The sequence below is a fragment of the Dipodomys spectabilis genome, unplaced genomic scaffold, assembly GCF_019054845.1.
Source record: "Dipodomys spectabilis isolate Male_0828 unplaced genomic scaffold, ASM1905484v1 ptg000113l, whole genome shotgun sequence".
Classification (NCBI taxonomy): domain Eukaryota; kingdom Metazoa; phylum Chordata; class Mammalia; order Rodentia; family Heteromyidae; genus Dipodomys; species Dipodomys spectabilis.
In genome coordinates, this window is record NW_024870790.1 from 2,711,951 (window position 1) to 2,734,626 (window position 22,676).

Genomic DNA, 22,676 nt, shown 5'->3' on the forward strand with positions numbered 1-22,676 from the left:
CTTCTGGATGGCTCTATTCCACTGAAAACTAATTGTATGGCAATCATTTGTATGTTTATTTCAGAGGACCCTCTTGCACTCATGAACTTTTAAAAATACCAACCAGCAGCAGATGCAGACCACTTAGAGTCCTGCATGGAGAACCATCTCAACCAAGGTGGTTACCTGATCAAGAAGAGCCACAGGTTCAGGCACTTGAGCAACTACAAGGGGCAGCTAGAGTGTTCATGCCCATACAGGCACAGGACAGTACACAAAGACCTCTACAGAGTCAGGTGCAGGCACCTCCACGATTACAAAAGGCAGCTAGGGTTTTCATGCCACTACAAGGTCAGGTGAAGGGTAAGGCATTTAGGCCTCTACACATGGAGATTAAGGCACCTCCACGACTACGGAAGCTATCTGGCATGATCATGCCACTACAGGCTCAGGGCAAGATGGCTAGGCCTTCACAGAAAGAGAGCTCCATACCCAAAGAACAACAGGCTCAGACCCAGGAAAAGAAACAAGCTAAGGCCCAGGAACAGGAACAGGCTCTGGCAGAGAACCAGAAACAGGCCCAGGCCCAGGAACAGGAACAGGCCCTTCTAGAACAGGCTCAGGCCCAGGCCCAGGAATGTACACAGGTTCAAGCCCTAGCATCAGAACAGCCACAAGATTTGGACCAGGTGCCAGAGGAATTTCACGGGCAAGATCAGGTACCTGAACAACAACAAAGACAGGGCCGGGCTGCTGAACAACGGCAAGGGCAGAACCATCTCCCTGAACAGCATCTGGACCAGAACCAAGCGCCTGAACAGCCAGAGGTACAGGAACAGGCTGCTGAGCCTGCACAGGCTGAGGTTGAGGCTCAGGCACCTGAGACATTACTAGTACATGCCCAAGTGTTCCTGCCCCTACTCTCACAGAACCACCATGTTCTCTTGCCACTACATTTGGATACTCAGGTGCTCATTCCAGTAGGGGAGGGAAATGAAGGGTCACCGCAGATACAGGCCTGGGCACTAGAGACCTCACAGGCAGTTGAGTCAGTTCAAGCTCTGATAGAAGGACTCTCAAGAGACTTGCTTCGAGCACCAAACGCAAGTAACTCGAAGCCACTTGGTCCACTGCAAACCCTGATGGAAAGCCTCTCATCAAACATATTTTACACTCAACCAGAACCAACTAGGAAGAAAAAATCAAAAGTTTCTAGTCTGAGGCAAGCATTAGCAAAAAGACTTTCACCAAAAAGGTTTAGGGCAAAGTCATTACGGAGACCTGAAGAGCTTGAAATTGAGGATGTAGAAGCCCGCAGAAGAAGGCGCCAACGCAGATGGGAGGACATCTTTAATCAGCATGAGGAAGAACTGAGACAAGTTGAAAATGTAAGAGTGTTTTTTTTTATATTTTCACATATGCTAGTTAATGCTTATGTTTTGCCTTCGAAAGAATTTTCCTCGTGTTTTCAGGTAGTCTGATCAAAAGTGGGAAAAGCTGCTTGAAATACTGTGGGTAATAGCTTGATGTATCTTTTTTAATTTTCTTTTTTAATTTTTATTTTTTTATTGTGAAAATACTGTACAGAGGGGTTACAATTACATGGGCAAGATAATGAGTACATTTCTTATCAAGCATTGTAGCCTCCTCCTTTGTTTTCCCTTCCCATCCCATCCCATCTTCTCTCCGCCCCCCACCCAATCTTCCTTTGGTGGGAACTTTGGTTTCTGAAAGAAAAAACATTTGAATACATATCTTAGGGTTCATTTCCCTAACATCACCTTATCTGACCTTTTCTGCTACATATACTAGTTATTGCAAATAAGGGAAACCATGGGACCGGTGAAAAACTAAAGCCATTTCCTCTTAACTCAGGAATGAGACAAGGATGTCCACTCTCTCCACTGCTCTTCATTCTACTATTAGAATGCCTAGCTACAGCAATAAGACAAGATGCAAACATAAAGGGGATCCAAATAGGGAAAGAAGAAGTAATACTCTCCCTCTTTGCATATGACATTATCTTGTATTTAAAGAATCCCATAGACTCCACTCCCAAATTACTCAAGCTGATTAAAAACTTTGGCAAAGTAGCAGGGTATAAAATTAACCCTCAAAAATCAATGGCTTTTCTGTATGCCAACAATGAGAAAAGTGTGGCTGAAATTAGGAAAGCAACTCCATTCGTAATAGCCCCACAAAAAAATAAAATACCTAGGAATTAACTTAACCAAAGAAGTGAAGGACCTCTATGATGAAAACTTTAAAAACTTGAAAAAGGAAATCAAAACAGAACTTAGAAAGTGGCAAGAACTCCCATGCTCCTGGATTGGAAAGAACAACATCATGAAAATGGCAATACTTCCCAAGGCTATCTACAAATTCATTGTGATACCTATCAATATTTCTACCTCATTCTTCACGGAAATAGAAGAGGCAATCCAAAAATTCATAGAACTTTACAACTTGGGGGGGGGGGAGGATTGGGTAGGGGGAAGGAGGATGGGAAGGGATGGGAAGGGTAAACAAAGGAGGAGGCTACAATGCTTGATAAGAAATGTACTCACTATCTTGCCCATGTAATTGTAACCCCTCTGTACAGTATTTTCACAATAAAAAAAGAAATACAACTTTATTAGTTTTCTACCTATTATCTCCTTAATCAAAATTTACTATTTTCCATCCTTTAACTTTATCTTTATAAATTTCAATGATATTTATAACTTCTCCAATTTATCACCACCTTTGCATAATTAGTCAGTGGTATGATTGCATAAACCATATACTATAAAAACAGTCATAACTTAATAAATGCCCATATTGAAGTGTGGAATATAATGTGATAACTTCTATCTTATTTAGGAACCATCACTAAAATATCATTTCAAAACCCTCTAATATAGATAGATATAATTTTTTTGCTAATAAGATTTCTTTTTTATTGTAAAAATGCTGTACAGAGGGGTTACAATTATATGGTCAAGGTAATGAGTACATTTCTTATCAAGCATTGTTGCCTCCTCCTTTGTTTCCCCTTCCCATCCCTTCCAATCTCCCCCCTCCCCCCTTCTTCCCCCACCGCACCCCCCATCCCACCCCACCCCACCTCACCCCCAGCCAAAATTGTAAAGTTTGTTTTTCAACATAACGTCTTGTACACCTCATTGTTGCAATGGGTCCACCTGTATCCCTATTTAAACTATTTGTTTTTTCCCTTCCCCTCCCCAAATTATACCAACATCAAATACAGTGAAAACAGGAGTTATACCTTGGGAGAGGGACATACAAAGCAACGAAGAGATCATCTTAAAGAAACATAGGTCCCATGGTTTCCCTTATTTGCAGTTACTAGTTTATGTCTGAGACAAGCAGAAACGGTCAGATAAGTTGATGCAAAATGAACCCCAAGATAAGGATTCAAATGATTTTTCTTTCTTGCGATTGTTTCTAACATTTATAAGATGATTTCTTAGATAGATATAAGTTATCTGGAGTTGTTAGATACAAGCTAGCAACACTGACAAATAATTTGCTTGATAAGAAAATTAATGAGGTCAGAAAAAGACTATGACAACGTTTGTTTTCTAATACTTTTCAGCACCTATTTACATAAAAGGAATTATTATGATGATACTAAATTAAGCATTATTATCTATGTCCACTTACTTAATAATAATTGATGGTGTAATTGCAAATGACCTTGTCTGAATTCTAGATAAAAGTTTGTGCACATTGAACCAATGGAATATATGGGGATTGCTTGGCATGCTTGACCTATGAAAAAGTAAAAGCATCAAGAAGGAAGGCCCAAAAGAGGAAATGAATGTCTAGCTCCCAGAATATAAAGAGAGGAGAAACCAGATGGAAAGGGGAAGATTTTAGTATGAAATGGTGATGTTTGTGAGAAATTAGGCCAGCTAGCATGTTAATGACTACTGTCAATGAGCTCTATTAACCAGTTAGGTCTAATGGGTTTTGCATTAGGGAAAATACTTTCATTTATCTCTCAAAGGCTCATTCTCATAGCACTATCAGCATATTATATTATTTTTTTTAAGTCAAGTGATATGAAAATGTAAAACAGTGATAGTTTCTAAACTGATTTTTTTCATTAAAATTTATGTTTTTTAATTAAGTTTTTATTGTGAAAATACTGTACAGAGGGGTTACAGTTACATGAGCAAGGTAATGAGTACATTTCTTATCCAGCATTGTTGCCTCCTTTGTTTTCCCCTACCATCCCTTCCCTCCTGCCTCCTCAGCTACACCCCCACGCCCACCTAAATTGTAAAGTTCATTTTTTGATATAGTGTCTTGTACATCTCATTGTTGAAATGGATCAACCTGTATCCCTATTTAAACAATTTGTTTTCTCCTTTCCTCTCCCCAAATTATACCAACATCAAATACAGTGAAAACAGGGGTTATACAGTGTGAGAGGAACATACAAAGCAACAAAAATATCACATGGTACCTTATAAATATGTTAGAAACAATAGCAAGAAAGAAAAAACCACTTGTGTCCCTATCTTGGGGTTCACATTTCGATTAACATCATCTTATCTGACCTTTCTGCTTGTCCCAGACATATACTAGTTATTGCAAATAAGGGAGTATATTCTTATTGTAATCTTTTTTTCGGTCATGGGGCTTGAACTCTGGTTCTGTCCCTCAGCTCTTCAGCTCGAGAGTGGTGCTCTACCATTTGAGCCACAGCACCACTTCCTGCTTTCTGGTGGTTTACTGGAGATAAGAATCTCAAGCACTTTCCTGCCTGGGCTGGCTTTGAACCTTGATCTTCAGATCTCAGCTTCCTAAGTAGCTAGGATTAGAGTTCAAACCAACAACGCCCAGGTGTAATTCATTATTTTTAATACATATGCAGGAAAACTACTTTAAAATAGAAGAAAGTGGTCAGTAAACAGAAATACTAGTTCTATGATCCTAAGTTCTTGTACAGACATTCCTAGCTTTATCTGTAATCCATAAAGAAAACATAATACAGCCATATTTGATATACCTGAATAGTAGAGTTTATAGACATTTTGGTGGGTCAGCTCATTACACATTCATTACAAATTACTATTACACTCCTTAAGCAGAAAAGATGATATTGATTGATTTAAAGAGAAGCACAAACTTTCTAAACTCCTTGAGGGCATTTAGGTAGGAATATTTACATCTCTGTATTACAGATCTTCCATTCCTCAGAAAGACAAAACTTATTGAATATAACAGTTTACTAAATGTGAAAAGTTGGTGAGGTTATGAGTTATAAAGCTTTAGACCAGATATTTTAATCCACTTCCCATAGATGAGCTTCAGGATGTAGCAATTCCCTTGACAATATATGTAAATACGTGCATCTATCTATCTCTCTCTATATATGTATATACAGTTTTCTGTAGACAATCTATAGTCTTCAAACTCTAAAAAGGACTAAGAATAAAAATCAGCCAAATATTACTGGTATAAATCATATTTTATATTTGGAAATTATTCTTTTCAATTATGCATTAGGATGATAGTTATTCCTATCATTTACACTCAAACCACAATTAAAATTCTTACAATCCTTTTTGTGTCAAAGGGCAAAGAAGATGAGTCATCAGACAGTGATGAAGTGTTTCATTCCATTCAGGCTGAAGTCCAAATAGAACCCATGCAGCCATTTGTTCCAAATCCTAATGAAGTTGAGGTAAACCTCCCAATATGAGTTGCTATGGCATTAATAAAGGCCTTAAGCAGTGGCTCCTAAAATTTTGGCTTCAAGATTTCTTCATAATCTGAAATGTTGAGGACTCAAAAAAGCTTTAGTTTATTATATGCACTGTCATTCAATATTTAACTTATTAAAATTAAAATTCCCAAATGATAAATATTTTAATTCTTTAAAAAGAATTTTAAAAACATATCAATATAAATTTTAATGAAAAGTATCTAGTTTTCAAAAGAAAAGTTTAGAAATACTATCATTGTTTTACATTTTTCAGATCACTTGACTTTATTTTTTTATTTTTTATTGTTTTTTATTGTGAAGATACTGTACAAAGGGGTTACAGTTACATGAGCAAGGTAATGAGTACATTTCTTATCAAGTATTGTTGCCTCCTCCTTTGTTTTTTCCCCTACCATCCTTCCCTCCCACCTCCTCAGCTACACCCCAACTCCCAATCCCCCCCACCCCCACCTAAATTATAAAGTTCATTTTTCGACATAGCGTCTTGTGCATCTCATTGTTGCAATGGGTCAATCTGTATCCCTATTTAAACAATTTGTTTTTTCCCTTCCCCTCTCCAAATATTGCTTAATAGAAAACAGCTGTATTCTCATATCTGCTTCAGCATTCAATCTGTGACCATATGTTGTTTTGGTTGAAGTCTATGAGTAAAAGCTGGTATCTCATATATAAGTAGTTTGAAAGGGAGAATTTGTATGTTTTTCAGAAAATTGTACATGTTCACGAATAATATACCACAAACTAGACAAGTGAAATCTAAAATTACATGGATGAAATTTTGTATAATTAGCCATTATAAAATCTATGAGGCTATCTTGTGTTGTGAATAGATATTTTGATGATGCATGACTTTTAACATCATGCTTTCATTTGTTAGAAAATACTGGTTTAGGTGCATATAGTTCTGTCCAAATGTTTATGTATTTCATTATTTGACATTAAAAAGCCACATTTGCCAATACCACTACCAATTAAAGCTGTCAAGTGCTCAGTGGCATATATGAGTTTAAAATTTTTGATTTTCCTTTGAAAGCTTGAATTTTTATCATTGAGAATGAACAATATATTTAACAGATTTACTTCATTTAAAATAAAGTATCTACCAAGAACCCATAGTTTAAATAGTCAAAGTTTATCATTCTTTAAGTAAAAATACTATTCATGAAAAATGTGGGTAGTTCATTTTTAGAATAATCAGATACATATTTTTCCTAGTTTGTCTATGATCTAGGAGGGTCTTGCTCAGCTAATATGTGGTTTATTATTTTTAAACTTATAGGAACAACTATGTCAAACCTACTGTCAGGGTACATGTCTCTTTTCATGATTACATTAATTTTATCCTATTTAATAAATGTTTTAATGGGGCTAGAATTGTGGGCTTGGTTGTTATGTTAGCATTACCATAGCCAACATTTCTTTTTTCTTTCATTTTATTGTAAGGGTGATGTACAAAGGGGTTACACTTATATAAGTAAGGTAATGAGTACATTTCTTATCGAACAGTGTTACTCCCTCCCTCATTTTCTCCCACTTTCTCTCCCCCCAATTTCCTTCCCTTCAAGTTGTAAAGTTCATTTCAACATAGTGTCTTTGTTGTATTGATTCACCCTTTGTCCTTTGTCTCACCATTTTGTTATTTTCCTGCTCTTCCCCAAATCAGATAACCATATATACAAGACATAGGGTAACAAAATAAAAAACAGTGACAACAGGAGACAAACTAAAGGAAAAACAAGGAAAAAAAGAACTAACTTCATACAGTAATCAAAAACAAAAACAAACAAAAACCCTTTCCATATTTTGGAGTTCATTTTTATTAGCATTATTTTATATCATCATATGTACATTCAGCTATGAGTACAATGAATTTTAAAATAAGAGATTTTGAGAAATCTTTGAGTGATCACGGAGCAACTAGAAACCATAAATCCTGGGACTGAAGATTGTTGGTTAATTCTAGCCATTTACTCAACATTTAAAATTAATTACTATTCTCTGGCCTATAAGTCCTTATCTCAACTGTTCTGGTTAAGATATTTTTCACTGATTCATTCATCTAAGTACATGTTGAGTACCTTCTTCATTCTAGGCTAACAATGCCTGATTTCTGTTCTTATTGCTTATGGATTAAATTTAATATAAAGAGTAAATGTGATGAAACATCTGTCACATAGCTACAGAATCTCCAGAATGTGAAGTGCTGTCATGAATATGGATCGTCAGGTTTTATCTTTTCTGAACTTGTATGCTGAAATAAGGATTCAGGATGACCCATGGTAATAATGAGAGTACAAGACAGTATGTTGAAAACCAACTTTACAACTTTCTGGGGGAGTTAGGGAGGAGGGGAGAGAGGAGCTGGGGAGGTGGGGAAGGAAGGGATGGTAGGGGAAAAGCAATGGAGGGGGTAATAATGCTTGATAGAAAATGGACTCATTATCTTGCTCATGTAATTGTAACTCCTCTGTACAGTGTTACAATAAAAATATATATTAAGGAAAAATAAAAAATATAATAGACAGTAGAGGATGTACATTTGCAGTGTTAGCAAAGTATTTAAAAGCATGGCCCAAAATTAGTACATGAATATGTGACTCAATCTTTGCTTAATATCTTAATATCTTTAGAAAACATTCCGAGGAGTGCATTTGTAAAGTGTCAAAGATATGCAAATTTTTCAACAGAATCATATCAATATGTTTCATTGGATTATTTTTAAGCCTTTACAATATGTTTCATAAGTGAAGCATTGAGAATCTGTGAAATGTGTACACTTTCAAGAATCTGCTGTGTATGGATGTCTGTTGTATCCATGTACCCCAGGCCTATCATTTGACATTATTCCACAGTTGTTGATGATAAATGTCAGCATGCCATGATTTGCACGACAGTTATTTTGCACATGTTTCTAGCCAGCATTTCTCACAGCCAACCATTTAAAAATTTTAGTTACTAAGATATATTAGTTGAATGAGTACATGAATTAAGAACACTAGCTCTTGCTTTACTGATGGTAGGTCAGAAGCCCTAATGTTGTACTTAGTCAGTACAAGTTATTAAGTAGCATAAAATGTTTCTGAGGCTACTATGAAGTCTTTCAGATAATTATTTTAAAATACAGTTTTCCCTTGATACTAACAGTCATCTGCAGTAAGTAACTAAACATATTGCTTTATAAATACTAGCCATTTGCAGGATCATAAATTAGACTGCATTATTTAATGAGAGGAAGCATCTCCACTGTAGTAAATAACGGTACTTGCAGGCAATAATTCTTACCTTAAGCATCACACTGTAATCAGGAAATGTAAGGTGCTGTATTTGGCTTGGAACTCATTATATCTCCTAGTATATTACTAATTGTTTCCCTTTTCCCTTTCTATGCTTTATCTTCGCTAGTTGTCCTCAGTGCCAATTCTTCTTGATTTTGGACTGTTTTATTATTGTTGATAAACTCTTCAGCAGGAGATCTTTAATAGTGCATACCTTTAATGGTACCATACTCAGCTATTTGGGGTCAAAGGCAGGAATATCACTTGAGCCCAGGAGTTCAAGGCCAGTCTAGGCAAAATAACAAGACCACATCTCTGAATAAAATAAAATAAATAAATCTTCCTGAAAGCACTTCCATAAATTGAGCACTTTACACTGGGTCGATGTGATGCCAGTTATCTGATTTAAAAGTAGAAAAAATTAGTCAGGTACATACTACCAAACAACTGGTTCTATTTAGAAACACTTGTTAGCAGAACATGTGAACATTGACAGTGTTTTTCATTTCTCAACAGTCTATCAGTAGTATGAAACAACCTGGATAAGCCATTTTGTCAAGAAAATAGTTATTAGAACCAGTACAGTTTGTAGAAACTATAGAGTAATTTTATCAGTATGAGAATTCTATATTTAAAAAATTATATCATTAAATTTCCTTTCTTTTTTTTTTTTTGTTATTTTTGTTGTGTCCATATGTTTTCTATATTTCCTTTCTAACAAATCTTGTTCTCAATGAATATCACAATGCCCTTTTTTTTTTTTTTTTTTGGGTCCGGTCGTGGGGCCTGAACTCTGGGCCTGGGCGCTGTCCCTCAGCTCTTCAGCTCAAGGCTAGCGCTCTACCACTTGAGCCACAACGCCACTTCCTGCTTTTTTCTTTTTGCTTATGTGGTGCTAAGGAATCGAACCCAGGGCCTCAGGCATGCAAGGCAAGCACTCTACCACTGAGCCATCTTTCCAGCCCTACAATGCCCATTTTTTAAGTAACCAGCATACTGTGAGTAGAAATCTAGGGATTCAAAACTACATGAGCAAGACAAAAATACAAATGTGAACAGAAACAGTTTTCCCCATTGATAAAGCTGACTCATTTTATGTGATATTTGTTGAGTGTTCTGTTGTAGTTGATACATGTATTATTAGAAAAACCCAAATTCTCTTATGGAATTGTAACCCCTTTGTACAGCTACATAGCAACAACAACAACAACAACAGTAATAATAATAAGAAAAAATCCAAAGTCCTTTGAGGCAGCAGGTCTTTGGAACACTGATTATAACAGTACAAATTGCAAACAAAAACTCACCTTTCTTTGACATGGGATATTTAGAGTATTGAGATTTTAATGATGTGTATGTGTTTATGACTACCTTTTAAAACCTAGAGTTGTCTTAAATATGTGATTAACATATAAAGGACAAACCAATGCAGCAGTGACACTCACAAGAGATGGAAATGAACTTTACAACTTGTGGAGGGAGGGGACTGGAGGGATGAAAAGTGGGAGAAAAATGAGGGAGGGGGTAACAATGTTCGACAAGAAATATACTTATTGCCTTACATATGTAACTAACCCCTCTGCACATTGACAATAAATTAAATTTAAAAAACAAAAAATATATTTAGCTTAAATCCTTAAATATTGAGTTCATTCTATTTTAGATCTTCTTTTGACTTTAGGTTGGAGACATGGCCTAAGTGGTAGAGCACTTTCCGAGATGTTCCTTTGTGTTGGTATAAAATTACTATAAAAGTCACTTTTATTACTAGAACTCCAATTTTTCAACAATACCATGGTTATATGATCTGAAGAATTTGTTCCTGTGCTAAAATTCAAATAAGTCATCAAAGGTTACATTACACAGTTCTAATATATTAAAAGTAACTATGAAAATAGGACATACTTAAAAATTCTATGATGCATATTTAAGAAAGTATAAATGAAGGCATTTCTAATCAATTAAGATCGAGATTTTTTTCTACCACAGTATTAAATTGTGTCTTTAAGGTCCAAGAGAGATCTTCTTCTATGCGTAACAACCACAATCATACACAGCGTGTGAAGTTCTCCTCAAGGTATGTATCTCTTGATTTCTGTTTACAAATTACTAGAGCTAATCACATGGAAAATGAAACTTTGTCCCTTTGACACAAATTTTTCTGTGAAGTTCAAGTTAGTTTTAATGGCAGAATAACCATCGGCATGATTGGTCCACATTTAACACCTTATGTGCAGCTGGGTGCTGGTGGCTCACACCTGTAATCCTAATGACTCAAGAGGCTAAGATCTGAGGATCACGGTTCAAAGCCAGACCTGGCAGGAAAGCCCGTGAAACTCTTTTTTTTTTTTTTTGCCAGTCATGGGGCCTGAACTCTGGGCCTGGGCGCTGTCCCTCAGCTCTTCACCTCAAGGCTAGTGCTCTACCACTTGAGCCACAGCACCACTTCTGGCTTTTTTCTTTTTGCTTATGTGGTGCTGAGGAATTTTCTGCTTATGTGATGCTGAGAAACCCAACCCAAGGCCTCATGCATGCGAGGCAAGCACTCTACCACTGAGCCACCTTCCCAGCCCAATCCGTGAAACTCTTATCGCCAGTAAACTACCAGAAAACTGGAAGTGACCTTGTGCCTCAAGCCTTGAGTGCTACTAGCCTTGAGCTAACTTATATTCAATGATTCAGTATCTAGAACTTTTGCTATTGCAATTTCCATGTCATTCAATTTGATAATTAGCAGCAAAACCTACATATAAAAGAATGAATCAATAATGATAAATTATTTGACAGTATCTTATAATTAATTGGTAATAAAAAGACTCACAGTTCGTCACTATATTTTACACTTACTATATTATAATACAAACACAAAGACACACACACACACATTTGCTACACTGCAGAAGCTAATGCTACAGAATTGGCAAGTCTTCTATTGACAAGTGTTCTATAGTTAAAATGAGATCTAAGACTCCATACTTGAACCATAAAAAAGCATATGAAATATTTACCTCAAACTATTTTTATCTTTATATTATCTGTAATCTTCAATGGTTTTCAAAAGTCATGCTCCATATTTTAGATGTTACGTGACAGTTTTTCTATTTGAGAGCCTAATTTTCAAGTAGGCTCTTTGAAAATTATACCCCCTCTTATTACAGCCCCCCAGTGGAGAGAATTTAAATTATATTCATTCAGCCGCTCAGTAAATATTTCTTTGTACTCCCTAGATTCAAGATACTGGACATTATGGTCACAGTATTGAGAGTTGATGTTTATGTAATAATGTAAATTTCTACCTTGTTATTTTTAAAGTCCATGTATTCATATATTTAAACTAAACTGATGCAGAGAAATCTTGAAAAATTAGAAAACAAGACTGTGGACTGTTATTTTACTCTGCATTATCAATAAATGGGTTCACATTGGGCTCCTAACCTGAAATGGAGGTTTTTGAATAAATTTTTCTAGTAACATGAAACATAACTTTAGTAAAATCAATATATAAAAATTCAGTTTAATGTTAAATGTGGAATGATTATTCACTTGACAAAAGGACTTTTAATTTATGAATAATGTGTTGCCTTTAAATATGTTAAAGTAGGGTCAAATTTATAAAATTTATGGAACAAAATTTTCTGAAAGTTTAGGCCATAGAAAAGTCTTCTGTCTATTCCAATCTTAAATTAATGACTAAGTCCTAGCATGTTGAAAACCAAAGGGAGTACAGAAAATAGCAATACTATTTTTTATTTGAACTGTGTGTCCTTTCTGTCTACGTATGTATTTAAATCAGTAGTGATATATTATAAAATATGAGCTCCAGGATAATTAATATCAGGCTAATAATAGAATTTTAATCGTTAAAATATTTATATATATTAGAAGCTTCTGGGTTTCATTGTGTTACCTAAGTAACAATATTGTATGACTATTACATTTAAGAAAATTTATACAAGTCTTAAACATTAACCTAATATTTAGGCTAAATACTTTGTAATATAAATTTAGATTGAAAATTTTATAACCTAATATATTTTAAAATTTCTATATTGGAGGGTTTTTTTCTGTGTTCCAGATAAAATGGGAGGTTTGGACAAAAATGTAAATTGGAAAGTGGTTCTTAAGCTCTACTTCTTTTGGGGGTGATATGTATTCATGTATTTAAGAAAAACCTTTTTATCCATTGTGTTGAGATGTACATGCTTCTTGTGAATGTTAGACGTCTAGACATGCTTTTCTGTCTTTTTGTTAGTGTTCCTCAGCAGTCTCTTTTGGAACAAGCTCAGAAGCCCATTGACATCAGACAAAATCCTGAGAATTGTCCTGAAGCATCAGGTGATTCAAAGAATACACAGTCTACATATAGCCAGTGTTTAATGGTTTCTATTTCAAAAGTCAAGAAAAAAAATAATTTCAAAAAGAAATGAATAAAAATACGTAAGGGAGATCAAATGATATTCAGGACCCAAAATCCATCACATTTGGCAATTGGGTAGTCAGAGCTGCAGTTGGAGGAATAGTTCAATTGGTAGAGCTCTAGCCAATGAGCAAAGTATCAGGGACTGAGCTCCAGTTACATTCTTAGACCAAAAAAAAGTTTCTTCTTCCAGTTGAGTCAACTGAGGATTAGTTAGGAGTATGTCTAAGGAGCTAGAAGAGCCACCTTTATTTTTGTTTCTATACCAGATAAGAAAAATATGTGAAAGGAGCTTGAGACATTCTTCTCTAACAGGATGAAATTTATAGCAAAATAAGAATATTGGACAGAGTAGTTGTGAGACTGTTTCACTTGTCAGTTTATTCCTTCTCAAAATACAATGTACACAGAAATGTGCACATTTCAGAAATGTCTGAAACTTTACACATTTTACTCAGAATACATGAAAAATTAATTGAATCATGAAAATATTTTCATAAATTCTGATAAATTTTGATTCATGTGTTTTAAGATGTGCTTTTGAGAGACTCTAAATATAGACTTGTAAAACAAAAGTTGTGCCATGAATCATAAAATCCTGTATTACACAATTTTAAGCAATGCAGGTAATGATCAAAGGGAAAATATCTGATCAAGTCTTCAAGTCATCTGTAGAAATGTAGCATACATGAGCATATATGCTTAGGTGCAGGTAGATGATGCCTGTAATTCTAGCTAATCAGGTGGCTGAGATCTGAAGACCATGGTTCAAAGCCAGCCAGAGTAGGAAAGTCTGTTGGAATCTCCAATCAACCACCAAAAGTAGGAAGTGGAGTTGTAGTTCTAGTGGTAGAGCATTAGCCTTGAGCCCAAAAGCTCAGGGACTACACCCAGGCACCAATTTCATACCCCAGGACTAGCATAAAAACATGTAGCATACAGATTTTATTAAAATGTTTAGAAAAATTCTAAAACCCTTATTCTTCAGGTTAGGGGACTTATATAATTAAGGAAGTATTTAAATAGTATTGTAATATCATGTAAAAATACCAGGCTACTAAGAAGTAAAATAACCCTCAGTGGTAAGTAATTTTAGGAATTATTTTTCGAAGAATTTGTGCTTTCTGCTTCAACTAGGGATAATTTTCAACTAGAGCTAATTTTAGTAATACTGGACAAATAAGTAAAATATTTAAGTTCTATTCATGTTACATTTATAAAATAAAGAAATCTGGATTAGGCTTCAAAATAGTCATGGAGATTAATAGGAGGAATCAGGGGATAACAACTGCACTCAGGTCTGAAATTCTGTTATATTAGTGTGCTTATTTACTACATTGACCATTTGATAGTCCCATGAGAGGACATCATCTGAGCACAAATTTGCCATAGAATTGCAAGACACTCATTCAATATTTTTAATAGCCCACTTCCACAGTAGTGATATATTATAAAATATGAGCTCCAGGTTAATTAATATCAGGATAATAATAGAATTTTAATTGTTAAAATATTTATATATATTAGAAGCTTCTTGAAAATGGTTTCCTATAAAAATAATAAATGGAAAATTACAACATTACCAGAAGAAGGAGGTACACATTTTAGAATGATATATTGTCCTCTAATGTCATGAGTGTTTTCAAAGACATGCTTTTTGGACGTGTAGTGTCCAATCTGGATAAATTTGTAATTTACATGGAAATATTTACAACATGGCATTGATCTGTCCACTGTGATATTACATAGCCATATGTTGCTATTAAAATGAAAGATCAAAAAAAAACTATCTCACTTTTAAAATTCCATTTCTCAGGTATATAGATCACATTCCAAATGCTCAGTAGTCATGAGTGGCTACTGTGTGGGAGAGTGTGTATATGGATCATTTCCATCATTGCAGAACTTTCTAGCATATAGCACTGGTTAGGAAGAGTCTACCTTTCCTAAGTTATGTCTCTTTCCAGTAGTTCATTCCTTAAATCGTTAAGAATACATCATTGGGTGAAAATAAGGGACATTTAAAATTACGGAGTCAATAATTTAGAACGTTGACTCATTCTTAATCTTCTTATCTATTGTTAGAACATTTTCTTACTTGTTATTATATGAGACCACTGATCCTCGCAACTCTTCCTGTTTTTAATACACTCTTGTAAAGGTGAATCTATCTAGCAACCAGTCTTAATGTGTGCCATCTTAAACTACAGGTAGAAAGAATTATTTAGCAAGTGTATATTAAATATTGAAAGCAAAAGTCATATAGGTCTACAGATTGAACAAACTTTGAACTTGCTACTGTCTGTGAAAATACAAGTTAATTTCTGTATCAGATGGTGTTTCCTGAATAGAAGCAATTCAGTTCCACTTGTAGCATTTGTGAAAAGACTATAAGAAAAACAACTGGGGATTGAATTGGTACACTAAATGAATGAACGCAATCTCTGTTAATTATCAGTTACTAATGCATTTTTTTATGTTCCATAGAATCTTCTTCTGAAGAGGAGAGTCCCAGGGTTGTGAGGAGGTCCCAGTCATCACCTCCTTATTCTACTATTGATCAAAGCTTGCTGATTGATGTCCATGTAGGTTTCCATCTTCAGACATTCATGTCTCTTTTTTTTAACTTTCAATTCTTTGTTTTTAATTAGATTCTTATTTTTAAAGTAATTGTATAAAGGAGTTACCATTCAACAAATCAGTTTATCAGCATAATGCATCTTGATCTACCTACATCTTCTCATCTTTACTTGAAGGGAAAGTTGAATTTTTTAGCTTAGTTACTTATCTTTATAAAATAAATTCCCATTGCTATGTGGGCCTCCAGAATTGAAAATTTGAAACATGTTTTGAGGGTTTTTTTATAATTTTAGCAAGTATTTATTATAGTATAATACAGTTAAAATTGGGACAAATAGAAAGTGAGAGACCAACTTCTTGTTCCCACAGGAAGTGGGAGGTAAAAAGTAGTTAAAGAGTCCTAGGAGTTTGAAGTGGGAAAAACTTTAATGGATCACACAGATTCTATTTTCACATCTTTGTGTTGGAACATATGGGAGAGAGGAGTGCTAAAGAGGTAATTGGGGAAGCTGATCACAGATTAAGGGGTAAAAGTTAGATACTCATTTTTTGCCCAATAGCATTCCTTATGTGATAAGACAATGTATAAAAATAAAATACTTGGTTGCTTCTTATAGCAAGATAAAAAGTCTTGTAACTCCTTGTACTGTTCTTTCAGAAAGGTGTATTTCATATTTTTGTTTATTCCTATCCTACCCATAAACTACAATATGGTATGTACCATACATAAGAGGTGGATTTATAGTAATTTGTTTTATAAGGGTTTGAGATACTTTACTAACCTATGGGTTATAAAGCAGAGCCATGGAAATGAACCTATCAGCTTCAAGTATACCCTATTGGATAAAACAACATCATCAAATCCCCTATTCTACTTTCCAGAATCAAATCAAATGTCTACTCTTTAGAAGACAAGGAATGGTAATAAACAAAAACTGTGTTAAATTTTTACTGTGGGATCTAGAACGTTCACTAATAATCACATCCTCATATTCAGGTTTTTACATCTCATCCTAACTCGATTTTTGGCTCTATCTAGTGAATGGATATCTTTGTTTCAACTGTGAATATATTTATAATTGTCATCTTGGAATCTTCCCCATTTCAGAAGAAAATGAAAGGCTACTAGATACTACATTAACCTTTCTTGTGCACACAGGTTCCAGATGGATTTAAAGTAGGAAAAATATCACCCCCAGTATATTTAACAAATGAATGGGTGGGCTATAATGCACTCTCTGAAATCTTCCGGAATGATTGGTTAATTCCGGCACCTATCGTTCAGCCACCTGAAGAGGATGGTGATTATGTTGAACTCTATGATGCTGGTGCTGATACTGATGGTGATACTGAATCTAATGCATATAGACATACCTATGACCATGCCAATGAAAATGCTGGCTTGGATAACCACTTTGAGCAGGCAAAGTATGTTTGTGAAGACCACAATAATGCTGATGGCAATGAGGAGTCTGTTGATGATGTACGTGGTAATCATGATGGTGCTTCTAACTGGCCAAGGTTGGTTTATCTTTCTATTTATAATACTCATGTGTTATAATTGCAGTACTATTTTAAGCTTGGTTTATTTTTAAAATGTATTAAGAAGGTGACTGAATTATACTTGTGCATTTTGATCTTCAATGACATATAATATATTTAAGTTGTTCAAATGGAACACTGCATCTAACAGTTCAAATACCATTTTAGTAGATTAAAGGTAAAGTATTCAAGTTGAGATATGTGTATATATGTACATAAATCTATATATGTACAGTATTATCTATATGCAAATATATAGAGAGATAATATATTTAATATTATCTTTAGCTGATGGATCTTTTGAATTTTTCCTTATCTATCATGAATCAATTCATTGTCACACCAACTTACTTTTTGTATTAAAAGATCCATGCTTCCCTATGACCCAGCAGTCCCACTTTTGGGCATTTACCCAAATGATCACAAACAAGACCATACTAAAGCTACCAGCACAACTATGTTTATTGCAGCATTATTTACCATAGCTAAGATATGGAACCAACCCAGATGCCCCTCAGTAGATGAATGGATCAAGAAAATGTGGTCCATATACACAATGGAATTCTATGCCTCCATCAGAAAGAATGACATTGCCCCATTTGTTAGGAAGTGGAAAGACTTGGAAAAAAAAATTTATTAAGTGAAGTAAGCCAGGCCCAAAGAAACATAGGTCCCATGGTTTCCCTTATTCGCAATACCTAGTATATGTCTGAGACAAGCAGAAATGGTCAGACAAGTTGATGTTAGGTGAAATGATCCCTAAGATAAGGACTCAAAATGTTTTTCTTTCTTGCTATTATTTCTAACATAGTTATAAGATGATTTCTTTGTTGCTTTGTATGTCCCTCCCCCACAGTATAACCCCTGTTTTCACTGTATTTGATGTTGGTATAATTTGGGGAGGGGAAGGGAAAAAAACAAATTGTTTAAATAGGGATTCAGGTGGACCCATTGCAACAATGAGATGTACAAATTGTTATGTTGAAAAACAAACTTTACAACTTTTGGGGAGGAATGGGAGGGCAGGAATGGTAAGGGGAAACAAAAGAGGTGGCAACAATGTTTGATAAGAAGTGTACTCATTACCTTGCTCATGTAATTGTAACCCCTCTGTACGGTATTTTCATAATAAAAAACTTATTAATTAAAAAACATAGATTTAATAATCCCTCTTATTCAATAAGAGAACATTAAAACATTTTAAGCCTTCTGTTCTTAAAAAACAAATCAGGTGACCTATACATTTTCTTGAGTGGACTTATTAATTTTATCTTGTTATCTGGACAAGATATAGAAGAGATGGAAGCTACAAACAAGTTGGTAATAATGGAAAAGAAGGAGCTGGCAGAGGCTATGGAAATGATAAAGCCAGGAGCGGCTATGGAAGAAGTGCTGTAGGTGGAGCCAGTGCAGCTTTTGGAGATCCAGAAGAATATGGAGCCAATACAGGCAGTGGAACACGTGGCAGGAATAATGGTGATATGGCAGTCGGTGGAATCAGTGCAGAGAATGGAGCATGTGGATTCAGTGAAGGAGAAAATTACTCAGCAATAGATGGACTGGGACTAGAGAGACATGTCTTCCAGGACGTGGAACCTGAACTAGAGGTAATGCACCATTTGGAAAGGAAAATCATCTCTTCTCATTGCAAATGTGTTTCTTCACTTGACAGGTAGAATTTTAACTATTTCAAAAGGATTTTACCTTCTATCCCAAGGCTTAAATATCTTTATTGTGTGACTAGACCTTATCGCCATCAAATTTGGTTAGTTACTATTTACTATTAGGTACAAAAATCCCTTGTTTGCTTATTTTGTTCAAGTTACATGTTTTAGAAAGTGTCTTTAACACATACAACTTTTGTGTTGAATAGCATTGTTTCTATGGCAAATGTATATAACAAAATTTTAACCAGATCAATGGCATTTTTAGTATATTTACTTCTGTCCTGTGATGGCACACTTGGTGTGATTCTCTAGCCTAGGATTGTTCACTGGAACACTAAAACTGATTTCTATGCCAGAGCTTGTTTAGCCTCCAGCTTCTCCTCCACCATCTTCCTCCCCATCACTAGTCTTTCTGTTACTTTAAAAAATGTCTTCACAAACAATCTCTTGTTCTTCACCTGCCCCCTAGTAACCAGTATTCTAGTTTCTAACTATGTAGTTTCATGCACTATTTGGCTTATTTTACTTGGCATAATACTTTCAATGTTCATCAGGGCATAGCATGTATGGCTTTCATCCCTTTTAAAGACTGAATAAAATTCCACCGTATGTCTATACCATATTTCATTGAGTTTCTATGAACATTAGTATATCTTTTAGAGTCTGAATTTCTTTTAGGGTATATACCTAGGAGTAAAATTGCTAGATCATATACTTAATCTATGTTTAGATTTTTTGGGAACTGACAACATATGATTTACTTTTACAGTGCTACATATGGAACCCAGTGTCCTTAGCACACTTAGCAAACATTGTATCACTGAACCACATCCCTAGTCTGGGTACATACATTTTTAAAGTGATGTCTTATGTTCAGATAATGATTTTCCAGTTCATAAGACATTTATTACTTGATAGATAAGAAGATTTTAAATACTTGAGCAGCTTCACAGATACTAAATGAACAGGAATTATCACTGAAATTTCCTGGAACACATGATATTTAGACTTATTATTGAAAAATGAAGATTATGTATCTGAAAATTCAAATAGAAAATGCAAAAGTCATTGTGTCAGTCAGTTTACTTTCCTGGCTTACTGGTCTATCTCACAAACTGGCTTTCAAGATGCCAGTCCTCTTTATCTCTTCTCTACTTGGTGAACTGCATGACATTCCAACCCAAGCACTGCCTTTCTCTTGGCCTGGTGAAATTATATATCCCTCTTTCTGTGCTTACAAACCTATTGAACATCATTGCTTTTTATTCTTATGACATTGTAGTTTACTTATTTGTTGTGTATTTTCTGTTACATACACTTTTGAATTCTTAAAAGGAAGTATATCTAATTCATTCTCAACTAATACTATTATTATTATTACCCCCAATCTTGGAGTAAAACTTAGGGCTTAGCCAGTGACAGGCACATAATAATTATGGGAGAAATCAATGAAAATAGAAAATAGAAGCTTTGAAATTATTTTTCAAGTGACTGTTTGGTATTACATACTTGTGTAGACTCTGAAATCAGACTAGTTTTCAACTCTAGTTCTCTATTTTTAATGAATACTGACCAAGAAAATATTTTCTAAGTGCTATAAACATTAGTTTGCTTATAATTAAATAGCAGACAACTACATTTATTTGTTGTATATGGTAAAAATTCATGAAAATATGTATATAAGATTCCTAGTACAGTACCTGGTACATTTGCACAAATCATAAGACTGTACAGATAAGGACTTAAACTTACTTATATATTTCTCCTTTGACAACAGTTGTCCCATTAATAGGTCCTATATCTCTCTTTTAATGATAGTTTTAAATAATTTTTAGTAAATGTGGATTTTGTACAGAAGTGATTCCTAGGAATATTTCTCCTGCTGTTAACTTACTTAAACTTTAAAAAAAAAATGGTTTTGGTCTCCTGTAGGAATTGAATGGTGAAAGTGATGCCTCAAATTCCATCGCCTCTGATATTACACCCCCAGGATTTGATGAAGAAATTGACATATCAGTATCATCAACCTCATTGGGATTTTCTCCCGCCCACTCATCTCCTTCCAAAGATTCTGAGAGGACTACTGATGCTGACTGTGACAGTGCCATCTGTAAGTATGTCTAGTATAGTCTTTTAATGTGGCTTCCTGTTCACATATAAATAGTATTCAGATACTTATTTATAGCATGCAAGGAATCAAAATACTCCAATATTCAGTTGATATGAACTCATGTTTATGTATGATTTTTTTCAAAAAAATTCTCACTGAATTATTATGGTGCCTAAATTTGAGCTACAGTTGACAGTTGGATTTTGTTTTACATTCTATCAATATAAAATATATTCATATACCATAAGGGGAAGAACATACAAAAGAAAAATATCACATAGTATGTTAAAAACAACAACAAAGAAAAACCTCTTGTCTTGGAGTTCATTTGATTTTGGTACCCTAGTATTGTGTATACGTTTATTTGAATTAGGGAAGGGAAGGGGAACAACAGAATGGTGAGACAAAGGACAAGGTGGAAACCAACACAACAGCAATATACACAAGGAAATATGTTGGAAATGATCTTGGAAATGATCTGTACAGCTTAGCGGGGGGTGATTGGGAAAAAGGAAAGGAGGAGAACATTGAGGGAATGTTTAACAAGGTTGACAAGAAATGTACTTATTACCTTACTTATGTAACTGAAACCCCTCTATACATCACCTTGACAATAAAAAAATATTTTGAGTATATAGATAAAAAAATCAAATAATTTACAAAAAAAAGCCAATTACCAAATATCAAAAATATGTATTCATGACTGTGTCTGGAGGCTCACACTAGTAATCCTAGCTACTCAGTAGGTAAGAATTGAGGATACAGTTTCTGAGCTAACCCACAAGAGAATCCCAGAGACTTTGACCTCCAATTAACCAATAAAAAGCTAGGAGAGTCCTAACTCAAGTGGTGGAGTACCTGCCTTGAACAAAAACAGTAAGCCAGAGCTCAAGGCCTTGCTCTTAAACCCTAGTACCCATACAAAGGAATTTATATTCAACAATATATTTTGACATCATGATTTATATTGTCTGATGATTTAAGAATTACTAAAATGATACTTCCAGTACAAAATAATATGCAATAAAAGGACAAAAACTTCTAGGTTATATCTCATATATTGAAATAATGAAGCAAGTTTGGGGTATAGACTAGTAACTTTCTTTCAATATCTTCTCCTTCACAGTATATGCTGGATTTGTTGAAGTACCTGAGAAATTACCTATGCTACCCTCTGAAGTCAATGTTAACCCATTCTATGTCTCTCCTCCATCTAAAAAACCACTTATCCACATGTATGAAAAGGAATTTACTTCTGAAATCTGCTGTGGTTCTTTATGGGGTGAGTTTATGTAATTTAAAAAATCAGAACTGTGACAAGGAATGTGCTCACTACCTTATATAACTGTAATCCCTCTATACATCA

At 34.7% G+C, this 22,676-nt stretch overlaps 1 protein-coding gene across 1 annotated transcript in view; it reads left to right on the forward strand.

Moving 5' to 3' along the window:
* Positions 1-22,676, forward strand: part of Nrk (Nik related kinase) — a 136,752-nt gene that overhangs the window by 85,532 nt on the left and 28,544 nt on the right. The window contains exons 13-20 of the mRNA XM_042688214.1: positions 65-1,367; positions 11,004-11,071; positions 13,247-13,329; positions 15,899-15,996; positions 17,151-17,512; positions 18,822-19,140; positions 21,133-21,310; positions 22,437-22,592. Of these exons, the coding sequence (XP_042544148.1) occupies positions 65-1,367; positions 11,004-11,071; positions 13,247-13,329; positions 15,899-15,996; positions 17,151-17,512; positions 18,822-19,140; positions 21,133-21,310; positions 22,437-22,592 (2,567 nt within the window). The remainder of the gene's footprint in view (positions 1-64; positions 1,368-11,003; positions 11,072-13,246; positions 13,330-15,898; positions 15,997-17,150; positions 17,513-18,821; positions 19,141-21,132; positions 21,311-22,436; positions 22,593-22,676) is intronic.